The sequence below is a fragment of the Salvelinus namaycush genome, chromosome 1, assembly GCF_016432855.1.
Source record: "Salvelinus namaycush isolate Seneca chromosome 1, SaNama_1.0, whole genome shotgun sequence".
In the NCBI taxonomy this organism is placed as follows: domain Eukaryota; kingdom Metazoa; phylum Chordata; class Actinopteri; order Salmoniformes; family Salmonidae; genus Salvelinus; species Salvelinus namaycush.
Window position 1 is genome coordinate 49,302,795 of NC_052307.1, and position 16,347 is coordinate 49,319,141.

Here is a 16,347-nt window from a genome sequence, read left to right on the forward strand (position 1 = left end):
AATAGTTATGTATTCAACATATTTATGCATTACATTTTCAATACATTTGCAAAAACGTCTTCAAATATTTTTCACTTTGTCATTATGGGGTATTATGAGTAGATGGAAGAGAACATCAATTTCATCCAGGCTGTACACACAACAAAATGTGGAATAAGTCAAGGGTATATGAATACTTTCTGAAGGCACTGTAGACATTAAAAAAGTACTGAACCCAGAGTAGATGCTTGCGGGATACATTTTATTAAATAAAGGATAAATAAAAAAAGCGATTGTTGTAAGTACAGTGTGTATTCTGTTAGGTATACTTTGGAAACAGTACTTCAGAATAAAAACGAAAACTCTTTTACTCCCGACTTCTCCAGGTGCAGAGCCGTTTGGCTTGTTCTCCTGCCTCATAAATGGGGAAGAGAGGGAACAGAGTCACAGAGCCGTCTACAGGTGAGATACACCTTTATTATCATCATCACATCATCATTGTCTTGGTCACCATCATCATTGTCGTCGACATCACCTGCACTATTGCTAATGAAATTTGGCAGGTATTTATACAAAGATACTTATTAAACACATACTTTCAGTATATAGCTGATGTGGGAATTGAACCCATAACTATATCCTAGCACTGATTAAGCAAAGACCTCTAACCCGTCATACTTACTCAGATGACTTAGGTAATCTTAACCACTAAAGTAATTGACCATTTACACTTTAGCCTTGCTTTGTAGCATTTAGTAATGTGACTTGTAAGTTATGCTCCATGACATATAGATTTGACAGGCCAAATGGGTCTCTTGGAATCAGTAGAGCAGAAAACCCTATGTATTGTTGTGTCGTCCCTTTGATATGTTAAGTAGAAATTGTGCACAAATATTGCATTTTAAAAGACTATTACAGTATATTAAAATTAAGTTTTCTTTAATATAGACCATATGGACAAGTCTATACATTGTTCATAAAGTGCCAAATTTCTGCATTTTGACATGTCACTTGCCAGGTTTTTCCGACTTCTAGGAAGATTTCAACCCACTTAACCACAACATTTCTCATAGTTTTCACCATCATTGTAAAGTTAAGGTCAACCCCTGTTACGTGAACTGAACTCTCATTTTAATATGGTGAAACTATTCCTTTCTAAAGGGATACTGTGAGATTTGGGGATTTACAGTAGCTCTTTATTCGACTTACCTAGTCCGATGAACTCAACATAATTTTCATGTCTCTGCATGCAGTTTGAAGGTAATTGACATTAGCTTAACGTTAGCATAGCGCAATTGCTGGAATTCTCCAGGTACAGTAACCAGCTCCACTCAAAAGCAGAGAAATATACCTTCTAACTATTCCAAAGCTGGTTGGTTGGTAATTTATAGTCGCACATAGTAATTTATATTTTATAAATTCTCACAGTACACTCACAAACTATATTGGACAGCTATCTAGCTCAGAACTGAAGCGCTGTCCTGTAGTCGCAGCTGGCTGTGTGGAGAGAGGTTGCACATAGCCTTTTCTTGCACCTACGGCAGATGAATGAAATGTGTATAATTGCATTTAAAACTACTAGAATTGAAATATTATAGTTTATATATACTGGTAAAAATACATAGAAATTGCCAAACGCCCAGCTTTGGAGTAGCTTGAAGGTATTTTTCCATGCTTTTGAGAGTAGCTGGCTACTGTACCTGTAGACCTCCAGCAATTGTGCTAAGCTAATGATGATCTAATGTAAATTATCTTTAAACTAAGCATTGGGCCAGTAACCAAAAGGTTGCTGGTTTGAATCCCCAAGCCGGTAAGGTCTGGAGTCATAAAAACAATTAAATAAGTGTATGTTATTTGGCAGGTCACGATCTCCGAAAAATTCAACCCCCCCCCCAGACCCCCTGAAAGCTAAAAAATAAATAAAAAATGTTCAATAAATATTGAGTGTTTGACTGATTTGACTGACACGGAATGTGCAAAACCGACGGGCTGCTCAATACATGTCGTTTGGTGTATTGTTGGTCTGTGTTCAACAGACCAACAATACAGTGAAATTCATGGAAGTACTACCACAGAAATTTTTCAACCTGTTGAGCCTTTTACCATTACTCGTAACTTCATCATACATTTGAACAGTAAAAGACAAGTGATCCTTCATGTACTGTCATGCAACCCTCTGTTTGCAAAACAATAGATTAAAACACGCTTATATTTTGGGTTCTGATGGGGTATGACAGTTGAACTAAGCTCATGACGCAAGTTATATTCTTCAAGAATCAATGGGTATACAACTGTATAATTAATTCAAAAGGGAAAAAAATGATGTAGCAACTGCAGATTGCCCCCTTAAGGAAGACAAATATTAAACAGTTTGATCCTGATAACCAAATGATTCAAGCACATGACATTGTAAGTACAGGAATATTTCTTAACTATGGTGTTTGACCACTATAAGCAGTTCAGTAGTATATCTGTGAATCTTCTAAGCTGAGTGCTCTGTATCTGTTACCAGCCAAAGTACACAGGTGTGGACTTGAACGTTACACAGTTAAAAAATTGGCTCTGTAAGCATGAACAGGTTCTAAAATCTGACTTGTTATATCTGGCTGCTTGTCTCTGTTTCTGTTACGACAACAGGTTTGTCCCTCGCCATGATGATGAGCTGGAGTTGGAGGTGGATGACCCTGTACTGGTGGAGGTACAAGCAGAGGATTACTGGTACGAAGGCTATAACATGCGTACAGGCACCTGCGGCATCTTCCCTGCTTACTACGCCATAGAGGTCGCCAAGGAGCCAGAGAGCTTCAAAGGTGCAGTGCTTTGATCCCTGCTTATTTACACAGTGCTAAAATGCTAAATTAGTATTTGTAGCACTTTAAAGGGGCAATCTGTAGTTCAAACAATAACAAAGCCAACACTCCGCCACTGATTTGGTAAACAGGGATGGGATTGGAGAAATGTAAGAGCTATGGATGCAAGGACTGAACATTCATGAAATCAAAATTATTGTTTTTACCATGTTTTGAGGTTATGTAGCTATTTACAATTATATTGTTTACACAGTGGAGTAAAACAAGCTGATAGTTAAAACCTAAGCTAATGAGAATGTAGAAGTTATATTCTTCAAGAATCAATGGGTCTACAGTTTATCATTAAATTAAAGTCTAAAATGGATGCAACAACGGCATATTGTCTCTTTAAGGAACACAAATATTAAATAGTTTGATCCTCATAACCAAAAGATTCAAGCACATGACATTGTAAGTAAAGTCATTTTTTTTACCTTTATTTAACCAGAAGGGAAGACCCCATGAAATGGACAAAAATTAATGGCAACATATTGCCATTGGGCGAAACATATACACAATCGCAAATAACCCTCAAATGGACAGCAGTTGATTCAAAGCTTATAGCAACTGGCATATGGAAAATGCCAAGTGTCATACAGTAAAAATCCCAAAGATGGCAAATTCGCGCCACCATAAATTTTCATATTGCAAATGAACATGAAGTAAAGACCCAAGGGTCAAATTTTGAAAATGTAAAAATGTTTTCAAAAATAAAAAAATAAAAAAATACAACAATAATACATATATAACAATGAACCTTTGTCTTATTTTATTGAGTTTGTCCATAAGGCCTATGTTTTGTCCATTTGCAATATATGACCATAGGAAGTCAAAAGTCAGTGAACCATTGCCAAATGGCATGAGAAATGTCCAAATGCCATACATAAGTATTGAAAGTGCCAAATCCATGTCCATTTGCCATATATGATCATAGGAAGTCGGCTTCCGAACCCAAAAGTCCGTGAACCATGTCCAAATGACATTTATACTGACCAAATGATATATATCAATCTGTTAAGCCCTGAATCAACCTAGAGGGTCTATTTATCATGTTTGATAAGAGAGAAGTGGGACTGTCGTTTTTTAAAAAGATTTTTGGGAAAACGTCCAAAATGACCAGGGATATTGGATGGGCACGGGTGGGGGGTGCTCCCTACCCAGCCGTGGAACCCTTGCACCCCCTAAAGGCATTAAAAAAACATTTTAAAAATGTGCTCCTAGTTACCCGTTCCGATCACCAGGTGCACTGCTGTCCATTTGCTATGTCTTTCAATGGGCATTTACCATCATGAATTTGACATGCTCTAATATACTGCAGAAATGCCCAGTTGACTGGCCCGTTGAACTCGGGATGGCCAGGCAGTGATAGTGGTTCCTCTCCATCGCTTGTATTGAGTTCATCATGTCCATTTGGTGATGGTAAAGCCCTCATTAAAAACATTGCAAATGTACTGTCCATTTGCAATGTGTTTCAATGGGCATTTACCATCACGAATTTGACATGCTCTAATATACTGCAGAAATGCCCAATTGACTGGCCCGTTGAACTTGGGATGGCCGGGCAGTGATAGTGGTTCCTCTCCATCGCTCGTTGGTGTTGACACCAATTTAAGGCACTTCCGGTTGGCACAGGAAGCTGAACGTAAACACATATCCTCATTGGGGCAGGCTTTTACCGAATCCCGAGTTTCAAGTATTTACGTTAAGAACTGACTGATTTACACAGGGTTGAATGCAGTGTTTTTCACAAACTGCAGGTTGGGTACATCAAAAAACATTTAGGGTGAATTTAACCACTTCCGGTTGTTCCAGGATGCTTAGAATCAACACAGGCAGTCCGCATAGTGGCCTAATGGATTGTCATCGAAGCCAGTTGGATCTGGCATTCATAACCCACATAGGCTTCAGGTTGAAATTAGGGCAGCAGACAATGTATTCCTATGGGGAGAGATATCATTGTTAGCTGTTAGATGAAAACACCCTGTTTTCACTGTTAAGGGTTAATGCCACACGGTCAAGGTTAGGCTTGCACAGATCGGAGGACCTTAGGAATGTTCCTGTGGTTGAATTGTGTTTCTAATACTAACGGTTCTGCCGCGGTTACCCAAAAGCACCTGAAATTTAGACCAGGCTTCACTTTGGGCCTACTTTTTTGCACGGTCTCTGCGGTCAGACCGAGTGAGCTACGGTCAAGTGGGGCATCTCGTTGAACTCGGCACAGCCTAGAGACTGCGGTGATGCCATTTGCCAACTCTTTTAGTGTTGATTTCAGTCTGTCATTTTGGTGATGGTTCATCACTGTTTAAACTTATTGCAAATGTACAAAAGTCAGCCAGCAAGTCAGCGTCCATCAGTCAATAAGATATTATTCTGACACCAAACTGATACAAACTGACACCAAACCCACTTTGTTCAAATTATTTAGAAGCCAACGATCACATATTTTAGAGCAGGCCCAAAATTCACAGCACCTTCTGTTTGAACCATAATAAAAACTTTAAAACACGTAGTGATGTTCTAGCTGCGGGTCCAGTTCCAACATTATGTGTAGGCCTAGCTGAGGCGACCCCGAATCCCAAGTTTGGCTCGATAGGTTATTCGGAGCCCGAGCAGCGACCTTAATTAGTGCTGATAATTCACTTTTTCCGGGTGTTCCTGACAGAGCTATCGGACAGAAACGTTAGGGTCCGTCTCTATGGGCCGAGGCGGTTTCAATGCACCTAGTCTTGTGACTCTGGGACTTTTCTAAATGTCATCATTTTCGAGATGGTCATAATGAAAATTGAATTGTGCATACACACACATCCATGCTGTTTAGCATGACTATTAAAGAGAGAAACATTAATAGCAATGAGGCTAGCTAACGTCCAAGCTAAACACCATACATTTCAATGGGATCAGCTGATCCCGTTTTAGCAAGCAATCTTTTTAACATCATACAAAGTAATAAATGGTGAAATAATAAGTACATAAACACACTAACAAGGAATATGAATACTTACAGATGTCAAATGATTAGTTACAGGATGGTGAAGGATGGAATGTTGCTTACCTCAAGGATAGTTAAATGGTTGCTAGTTACTAAGCTGCAATATACAAAAACAGGTGAGGATAAATCTTTATGCGGTCCATGACAGTTATTGATGGTACAATTATTCTCTATATATTGCTTTTGTCATTAGAAACCAGGAAATGGCAGAGCTATTTCTACATATTGCGCCTTTAAATGTACTGTAGCATCCATAGTTAATATTCTCTCTCTCTTTTTCTCCCCCCCCCACCCCCCCCCCCCCCCCCCACCCCACAGTGAAGAGCAGTGAATGGGTAGACAGATACCACATGAAATTCCTGGGCTCGGTCCAAGTGCCCTACCACAAAGGCAACGATGTTCTGTGTGCAGCTATGCAGAAGGTATGGGAGGTGCTGTGCATTTTCTTGTGAAAGAAAGAGTGAGAGGGTAGAAAGAGTATGAGAGGGTAGAAAGAGTATGAGAGGGATGTCAACTGACACATTACCAAAGAAGACCATACACTTTAACTGAGAGAGGGGGAGGAAGAGACAGATGGATGAAGAGAGAAATGGAGTGAGTAGGAATATGGGAAATAATTGGGGAGAAAATAGTATTGAAAATAGTATGTTATTACACCATGGTTGGGGTTGGAATTCAGAATTTAATTCAAAGTCTATATCCTGTAGGGTGTGGGCAAATAAAACAAAATTCAAATTTAAGAATAGAATTGGAATTAAGGTGCAATTCACATCTCAATTCAGAATTGACCCCAACCCTGTATTACACAAACAAGCATTGACAGGAGAAGATTCTGAGATGACAAATTAGAAAGGTTAAGACAGGAAATCATTAAAACAAGATAGAAAAGAAAAGAAGACAGAGGCAGGTTGAAAAGAGGTATTGTATTAGCCATTGCTCATAGCTACACTACATGACCAAAAGTATGTGTACACCTGCTTGTCGAACATCTCATTACAAAATCATGGGCATTAGTATGAAGTTGGTCCCCCGTTGGCTGCTATAATAGCCTCCACTCTTCTGGGAATGCTTTCACTAGATGTTGGAACATTGCTGTGGGGACTTGCTTCCAATCAGCCACAAGAGCATTATTTATTTATTTAACCTTTATTTTTCTAGGCATTAGTGAGGTTGGACAGTGATATTGGGCGATAAGGCCTGGCTTGCAGTCGGCGTTCTAATTCATCCCAAAGGTTTTTGATGGGGTTGAGGTCAGGTCTCTGTGATGGCCATTCAAGTTCTTCCACACCGATCTCGACAAACCATTTCTGTATGGACCTTGCTTTGGGCACGGGGGCATTGTCATGCTTAAACAGGCAAGGGAAGGACATTCTCCAAAATGTTGCCACAAAGTTGGAAGCATAGAATCGTCTAGAATGTCAATGTATGCTGTACCATTAAGATTTCCCTTCACTGGAACTATGGGGCCTAGCCTGAACCATGAAAAATAGCCCGAGATCATTATTCGTCCTCCACAAAACTTTACAGTTGGCACTATGCATTGGGGCAGGTAGCGTTCTCCTGGCATCCACCAACCCTAGATTCGTCCGTTGGACTGCCAGATGGTGAAGCGTGATTCATCACTCCAGAGAACACATTTCCACTGCTCCAGAGTCCAATGGCGGCGAGCTTCATTCCACTCCAGCTGATGCTTGGCATTGCGCATGGTGATCTTAGGCTTGTGTGCGGCTGCTCGACCATGGAAAACCATTTCATAAAGCTCTTGTGCTGGCGTTGCTTCCAGAGGACAGACGATTTTTACACTCAGCAGTCCCGTTCTGTGAGCTTGTGTGGCCTACCACTTCGCGGCTGAGACGTTGTTGCTCCTAGATGTTCCCACTTTACAATAATAGCACTTACAGTTGACCGGGGCAGCTTTAGCAGGGCAGAAATTTAACAAACTGACTTGTTGGAAAGGTGGTATCCTATGATGGTCCTACGTTGAAAGTCACTGAGCTCTTCAGTAAGGCCATTCTACTGCCAATGTTTTGTTTATGGTCAGCAACGGGTGTGGCTCAAATAGCTGAATCCACTCATTTTAAGGGGTATCCACATACCTTTGTATATATAGTGTATACTTCTAGCTGAGATGCCACTAGAATTTTAAGACTAATAACGCACCTCTTTCCTATGTCTCCTTTCCCTGTTCACGTTTTAAATTCCAATTATAGAATAATATATATATATTTTATTTACATATACATTCAATATCTAAACCAGGCCTGACATTTCAGCTGCTGCTTTTTTCAAGGGATGCTGATGCTGTTTTGATTGCCACCAGATTGCCACCAATAGGAGGATGACAGTGCAGTATAACCCACCTTCGTCTTGTATCCTTGAGATCAACGTGAAAGGCGTGAAGCTCCTAGTCCATGATGACTACTATGCCTCTGACAAAGTAAGACTTTCACACTAAAATACACACGTTGTACACATACACGCACGCACACACACACACCACACAAACAGGACAGGTACACAGACAGACACTCAGATTTATGCACACACACGTACACACACTCTACACATGCATTTGCATCACACACACACTTCTTCAGGCACACCTTCAGCGCATGTTAGAAAGACAGCAGTTTAGTTTGGACCAAAGTACACTAGATAGATGGAGGCTTTTTATCCAAATCTCTGACCAGCAAGATCACACTAGGGGAATATTCACAGTAAAGAAGGTTGATAACACTCCAGTGTGGACACAACAGTGTATTGCAGTCCACACATAATAATCCAGTTGTATTGTATAGAGGAGAGTGAGAATTTAATCTGGCAATAGCGGTGCCCACCTAAACTGAAGTCAAGCTATGTAACCATCAGTGGGTTCTTTCAATATCTAATCTAATTGAGCAATCATAAAGTTCACTAGCTACAGCTCCTACAGATGATGTGGTGTAAGCAGATAGCAAATTCCATGACAAAACGCAGTTGTTGACATGGAGTGTGGATACTTTTTTACCCCCAACACTTGTTTTTCAGAGCCATAGAATTTGGTCAATGAGGTTCGTACCAAAGAATTATGATGCATTCATATGTAGTGTGTATTTCATTGTGACATCACAGTTGCCCAATGTTACTGACCCCCCCTCAAAACAAATGCAGTGGAATATCAAGTAGGTTACCCCATGGTCCCAGACGATGCGCTTATTTTGAGCCCAAAATGAAGAAAGTCAGTCCAAAATTTAAGGACGCAAATCCGGCACTAGTTTATAATATAGATGTGTGTGTGTCTTTTTGTCATCACAGAGTAACCAGTGCAGCCACTTCTTCCAGTTGAAGAATGTTTCCTTCTGTGGATATCACCCTAAGAACAGCAAGTAAGTACCTGCACCAGGATTAAATTTTGTCAGTCATGCTCACCGTATTCAAATAAAAATGAGTCGTTATGCAGGCAGTGGAGGAAATGGAGAAAGAGAATCACTCTGGGAACCTTACATTGTAAAATCTGCATTTTTACATGTAAAAATTATTTTACTCCCGGAACCTGGTTCCCCCTTGGGGTTCACTCCTCTTACCCCTGTATTTTTTTTATAATTTTTTTACCTATGTGTGGTTTCCCCTTAGGTACTTTGGCTTCATCACAAAACACCCAGCTGACCAGAGATTTGCCTGTCATGTGTTTGTGTCTGAAGATTCTACTAAACCCCTGGCAGAGTCTGTTGGGTGAGGGTTGAGAACTTTGTTTGTTTCTGTCTTAGAAAATATATATATCATGTCACTCTTTTGCTCTTTGTCCTTCGCTTTTATATTGTCAGAGGATTCAAGAGGTTCTTAGCCATAGTGGGCCAATTACAACCAACATTGAGCACTGTCTCAACACGAGGCGATCTCTCGTTAAACCACCAATATGCGCTAAGTTCACCAGAACAGCTGATCTCATTTGCAACCACAATTGGCCATGATATTTTTGCTCCCTAAAGCTGATGTCAGTGTATAAAGGGCGATAGCACTTTGGGATTTGGCCCCGTTGATGTGGGTGTTTCTTGGGTTTGTCTTTGTCATTCAATCACAACAAACAAGTGCAGTAATGAGTATATCCAGTAAGCTAGCTTTGAAGTTGAGGACTTCAAAACAAATTGTATTGGTCACCTACACATATTTTGCAGATGTTATCACGGGTGTAGCGAAATGCTTATGTTCCTAGCTCCGACAGAATAGTAATACCTAAAAAGACAAAACAATACCAGCAAAACCAAAACAGAAGAAGAAAGTATTTAAGAAATATAGAAATATTATAGTGAGCAATGTCAGAGTCCAGAATATAATTATATATGTACAGTGCATAGACTTTTTCCACATTTTGTTACGTTACAGCCTTATTCTAAAATTTATTGAAAAAAATGTATCCTTATCAATCTACACACAATACCTCATAACGACAAAGCAAAAACAGGTAAAAAAACAAAAACATAATAATATATAGATTTAAAAAAAAATGAAGTATCAAATTTACATAAGTATTCAGACTCTTTACTCAGTACTTTGTTGAAGCGCCTTTGGCAGCGATTACATTTACATTTACATTTAAGTCATTTAGTAGACGCTCTTATCCATAGCGACTTACAAGTACATACATTCATACCTTTTTTGTTTTTTATTATATATATATATATATATTTTTTTTGTACTGGCCCCCCGTGGGAAACGAACCCACAACCCTGGCGTTGCAAGCGCCATGCTCTACCAACTGAGCCACACGGGGCCCTGATTACAGCCTTGAGTCTTCTTGGGTATGACGCTACAAGCTTGACACACCTGTATTTGGGGAGCTTCTCCCATTCTTCTCTGCAGATCCCCTCAAGCTGTGTCAGGTTGGATGGGGAGTGTCACTGCATAGCTATTTTCAGGTCTCTCCAGAGATGTTTGATCGGGTTCAAGTCTGGGCTCTGGCTGGGCCACTCAAGGACATTCAGATACATGTCCCGAAGCCACTCCTGCGTTGTCTTGGCTGTGTGCTTAGGGTTGTTGTGCTGTTGGAAGGTGAACCTTCGCCCCAGTCTGAGGTCCTGTACTTTGCTCCGTTCCTCTATCCCTCAAACCTGACTAGTCTACCAGTCCTTGCCGCTGAAAAAACATCCCCACAGCATGATGCTTCCACCAACAAGCTTAACTGTAGAGTTGGTGCCAGGTTTCCTCCAGATGTGACGCTTGGCAGTCAGGCCAAAGAGTTCAATCTTGATTTCATCAGATCAGAGAATCTTGTTTCTCATGGTCTGAGAGTCGTTTAGGTGCCTTTTGGCAAACTCCAAGCGGGCTGACGTGCCTTTTACCGAGGAGTGGCTTCCATCTGGCCACTCTACCATAAAGGCCTGATTGGTGGAGTGCTGCAGAGATGGTTGTCCTTCTTCTCCCATCTCCACAGAAGAACTCTAGAGCTCTGTCAAAGTGACCATCAGGTTCTTGTTCACCTCCCTGACCAAGGCCCTTCTCCCACGATTGCTCATTTTGGCCGGGCGGCCAGCTCTAGGAAGAGTCCTGGTGGTTCCAAACTTCTTCCATTTAAGATTGATGGAGGCCACTGTGTTCTTGGCAACCCTCAATGCTGCAGACATTTTTTGGTACCCTTCCCCAGATATGTGCCTAAACACAATCCTGTCTCAGAGTTCTACGGACATTTCCCTCGACCTCATGGCTTGGTTGTTGCTCTGACATGCACAGTCAACTGTCTATACCTCATACAGTATAGACAGCTGTGTGCCTTTACAAATCATGTCCATTCAATTGAATTTACCACAGGTGGACTCAAATCAAGGTGTAGAAACAAGTCTAATAGCAAAGGGTCTAAATACTTATGTAGTGAAGAAGGTGCAACAGGAGGCTGAAGAAATTTGTCTTGGCCACTAAGATCCTCACAAACTTCTACAGATGCACCATTAGAGCATTCTGCCAGGCTATATCACCGTCTGGTACGTTAACTGCACCATCCACAGCCGCAGGGCTCTCCAAAGGGCAGTCAGCCCAACGCATCACCGGTGGCACAATACCTGCCCTCCATGACATCTACAGTAGCCGGTGTTACAGTAGGTCAAGTAGACCATCAAGGACCTCAGCCACCCCAGCCATGGCATGTTCAACAAGCTACCATCTAAAAGGGGGAGACAGTACAGGTGCATCAAACCTGGGACCGAGATACTGAAAAACACGTTCTATCTCCAGGCCATCAGACTGTTAAATAGTCACCACTAGCTGGCCTCTGCCCAGTACCCCACCATCTACACACAATACCCCATAATGACAAAGCGAAAACAGGTTTTTGGAAATTTTAGCAAATGTTTTAAAAAATAAAAAACTGAAATACCTTATATATACTGTCGGTGTGGGTGGACCATTTCAGGTCCTTAGTGATGTGCACACTGAGGAACTTGAAGCTTTTGAACCTCTCCACTGCGGCTCGTTGATGTGGATGGAGGCTGCTCAGGACGCACCCCTGTGGGGCCCCTGTGTTGAGGATCAGCTTGGCAAAGGTGTTAGTGAGCTTAGTGATGATCTTGGAGTGCACTATGGTGTTGGTGTACGTCACTGGGGCCGAGCTCCCTCCTATCCTGCCATAAAATTGTCAAAAACCCCAGCCACCCAAGCCATAGACTGTTCACTCTGCTACCACACGGCAAGCGGTACCGGGGAGCCAAGTTTGGGCCCATAGGGCTCCTGAACAGCTTCCACCCCCAAACCATAAGACTGCTGAACAGTTAATCAAATGGATACCCAGACTATTTGCATTGACCCTCTCTTGCACTGACTCTATGCACACTCACTGGACTCTACACTAACATACTTACACTTATAGTCTAACACACACATTCTGTACACTCACACACACGCGCACACTTTCACAGTCTTCACATACACTGCTGCTACTCTGTTCATTATATTTCCTGATTACCTGGTCACTTTTACCTCTACCTACATACTCGTACTCCTGCACATCGACCTACTGTACTCTAATGTACTGAACTATACACTACCGTACTCTACTGTACAGTAAGCTCAAGTATAGTTCAGTACAGTACAGGAAAGTAGAGTTCAGTATAGTTCACTTCAGTACAGTACTGTACTCTACTGAACTATACTGAACTATTTTGTACTGAACTATACTCTACTTTCCTGAACTATACGCTGCTCGAGTTTACTGTACTCAAGTTTCTTAAAATTCATTGGGTCTATATTCTAACAATAAGTGTTTGTTATTAATTACCAGCCTTCCTATTTTCAATGTACCTGATATTTCATTGGGCCAAGAGTAGAGAACCTAAACGCAGCTGTCTAGCATCTAACTCTTTTGAAACAGTAACAACATCATGTCAACTGATCTGTTAGTTTATTATGGAGTTTTTGGTTGCAAGTAAGTGTTTTAACATGCAGATTCATGTAATCTCCTGTTAGTAGCGTTTTAAGAAATCCAACGTTAAATTCTGCCTGTTGGTTGCAATTGGCCCAGTACACTCAGAGGCCAGTTTATTAGGTACACCACCCAGTTCACGAAAATGGTTCGCTCCTAGACAGTGAGCCACATGGCTTGCTTTATAAAGCAGGCAAACAGGCATTGAGTCATTCAGTTACTGTTCGATTGAACGTTAGAATGAGCAAAACGAGTGACCTAAGCGACTTTGAGCGTGGTATGATCGTCGGTGCCAGGCACACCGGTTCCAGTATCTCAGAAACAGCGGGCCTCCTGGACTTTTCACGCACAACAGTGTCTATGCTTTACTGAGAATGGTGTGACAAACATAAAACATCCAGTGAGCAGCAATGCTGTGGGCGAAAACTGCTCATTGATGAGAGAGGTTGAAGGAGAATGGCAAGAATGGTGCAAGCTAACAGGAGGGCCACAGGCAAATAACAGTGCAGTACAACAGTGGTGTGCAGAACGGCATCTCGGTACGCACAAGTCGTCAGTCCTTGTCACGGATGGGTTATTTCAGCATACAACCATACCACATCGGGTTCCACTCCTAACAGCTAAAAACAAGAGCACACGCGATCACCAACACTGGACAATTGAGGAGTGGAAAAACATCACCTGGTTCAATGAATCCCGGTTCCTGTTGCATCATGCTGATGGCAGAGTCAGGATTTGGCATAAGCAGCATGAGTCCATGGCCCCATCCTGCCTGGTGTCAACGGTACAGGCTGGTAGCGGTGGTACAATGGTGTGTGGAATGTTTGTGGCACACGCTAGGTCCTTTGATACCAATTGAGCAACGTTTCCATGCCTCAAAGAATTAAGGCTGTTCTGGAGGCAAAGGGGCTCCGACCCGGTACTAGATGGGTGAACCTAATAAACTGTATGTTTCTGTAGAGAGTTGTCATACCTGTCAGGTAAGGAACTAAGTGATTGAATAACCTTTATTGGATTTTTTATTAACTACCCCCCGGATCTGTTCTCCCCTCTTGTCTCTTCTACAGGAAAGCCTTCCAGTTGTACTATAAGGAATTTGTAGATTGCTCCTGTCCGACAGAGGATATTTACCTGGAATAGCACCCACCCCGCCTTCCACCACAACCCTGTACATTACAGTGTATCATAACATAATGTTGCATGACAGAGAAAACAATTCTAACAAATGTGAACTAATAAATCTGACAAAAAGATGAAGGAGAGAGAGAAAGAAGGAGAGGGTGTCTGTTTGTCCAAAGATTTTAAACAGTATGAAGTTTGAACAAGTAATTGATCCAAACATAGTGGAGATGTTGAAGAGGGGGTCCCAAAATATGCAAAATGGAGTCACTGATGAGGAAGTTAATGTGCCACTCAAGCACAATGCTCAGATCATAGTGACCATGGGCCTCATTTATAAACGTTGCGTAGGCACAAAAGAAGGCGTACACCACTTTCTAAGCAAACTTTGGGATTTATTTTTAAAAAACTTGACGGGAGAATGTGCGGTTCTCCACAGACACTTTGACACATACGTATGCACATAAACTGGAGAAATGAGAAACTGTGACTCCGATGGCAGAAGGATGAAACTCGAGGAATGCTTTGAAATTGATACCATTGTGCAAAATAAATTGAAATATTACCTTTCACGTATTATATATGAAGAGTTCCCTGGAGTACACACAAAAGAAACCTCTCAAAAAACATGATTTAATATAATAAATACAAATGGAGATATCTGTTTTTGCAAAATAACCCCTCAAATATGTTGTAAAGTTTAATCGGGAATCATATTTAATTGGATCTGTAATTATTAAACAATACTTGGATGTTATGAAATGTATTCTCATAAATAATAAGGTGAACAGTAGGAAAAATTACGTTTAAACTGATGCCGTTTTCAATGCCTCAGTCGGGCAGATACCAGTGCAAAGTTTAATATATTGTTATCACATGTTCGTTGCACAGAACTGTCAATGTGATAATGGCCCTGTCATTGTCAGTTACAATCAGGGTAATTACTACACCTGAAGGTGTTACACAATTGGGTGGCTTTGACAATCAAATGGGTGGGTATAAAAAGGTATGCAATTACAATGCTTAATGACTCACAATGGCTGCTTTGGCACTGTTGGAAGATGAATGGAAGAATTCGGAGAGAGCGAATTTTCAGAGACAAGCCAGATTTACTGGCAAATGATGAAGAGTGGCTTATTAGCCGGTTCCGATTACCGAGAGCTGTTCTCTTGGATCTCTGTGCTGTAGTGGGCCCAGCTTTACAGAGAAGCACCCGCAGAAACCAAGCCGTGCCTGTCCCACATCAACTCCTTGGCAACCTCGTTAATAGCGTCGATGGTGTCTCTTCGTGTTTGCAGGACTGCATCTGTGAGGACATGGCCACTGGAGGGTTGTGACGCATGAGGTACAGTGGAGACGCTGGGGCTGGGCGCACTCAGCTCCTGCTCAGCTGTAGCTCCACCGACCCCACAGGAACACACAGCGACTAAAAACAATTGAAAATGTCACAATTGTTTGTTTAAACAAAACTTGAATGCATTTGGTTTTCAAACGAGGGAATACTAATTACATACCTGGATCATCGGGTGCGTCTTGCATGTCCGTGTCCCCCTCCACCTCTGTCACTACTCCATTCAGGAGGGATTCCCCTATAATACTGGCAAGTCCCTCATCAAGGAGCAAGGGGATTGGCCTCCACTTTTATGTCTGACCACTTCTTTTTTATTTCTGAGAAAGTCTGACCTTCTGAGCCAGCAGCATTCACAGCGTCCGCCATATGCTGCCACTCTAACGCCTTTTTGGCATTTGTAATGCCCACACTGTGTCCACCAAACAATATATTTTTTCTTGCTTCAACCTCCCCTACAAGAACTTCCATTTCACACTGGATGAAATTTCTTTTTTTAGCCTTTCTGTTGGGATTTGCCGTCATTGTCGTCATGCAGTCAGTATGGATGAATATTAATTAGGAACGTTTCACTGACTATTTATAGGCAACTATGGGCTTTAAAAGGGTGGGACAAGACACTCGCTCACGTGCGCCAAATTTCGAGTTGATTGTGATTTATGAAGGGAAACGGACG

General features: G+C 41.6%; 1 protein-coding gene across 1 annotated transcript in view; it reads left to right on the plus strand.

Annotated features, from left to right (window-relative positions):
- mapk8ip1b (mitogen-activated protein kinase 8 interacting protein 1b) overlaps nt 1-14,344 on the plus strand; it is a 193,119-nt gene extending 178,775 nt beyond the window's left edge. The window contains exons 6-12 of the mRNA XM_038998890.1: nt 366-441; nt 2,617-2,794; nt 6,141-6,239; nt 8,138-8,254; nt 9,112-9,182; nt 9,430-9,528; nt 14,272-14,344. Of these exons, the coding sequence (XP_038854818.1) occupies nt 366-441; nt 2,617-2,794; nt 6,141-6,239; nt 8,138-8,254; nt 9,112-9,182; nt 9,430-9,528; nt 14,272-14,344 (713 nt within the window). The remainder of the gene's footprint in view (nt 1-365; nt 442-2,616; nt 2,795-6,140; nt 6,240-8,137; nt 8,255-9,111; nt 9,183-9,429; nt 9,529-14,271) is intronic.
- Nucleotides 14,345-16,347: the final 2,003 nt, after the last annotated feature.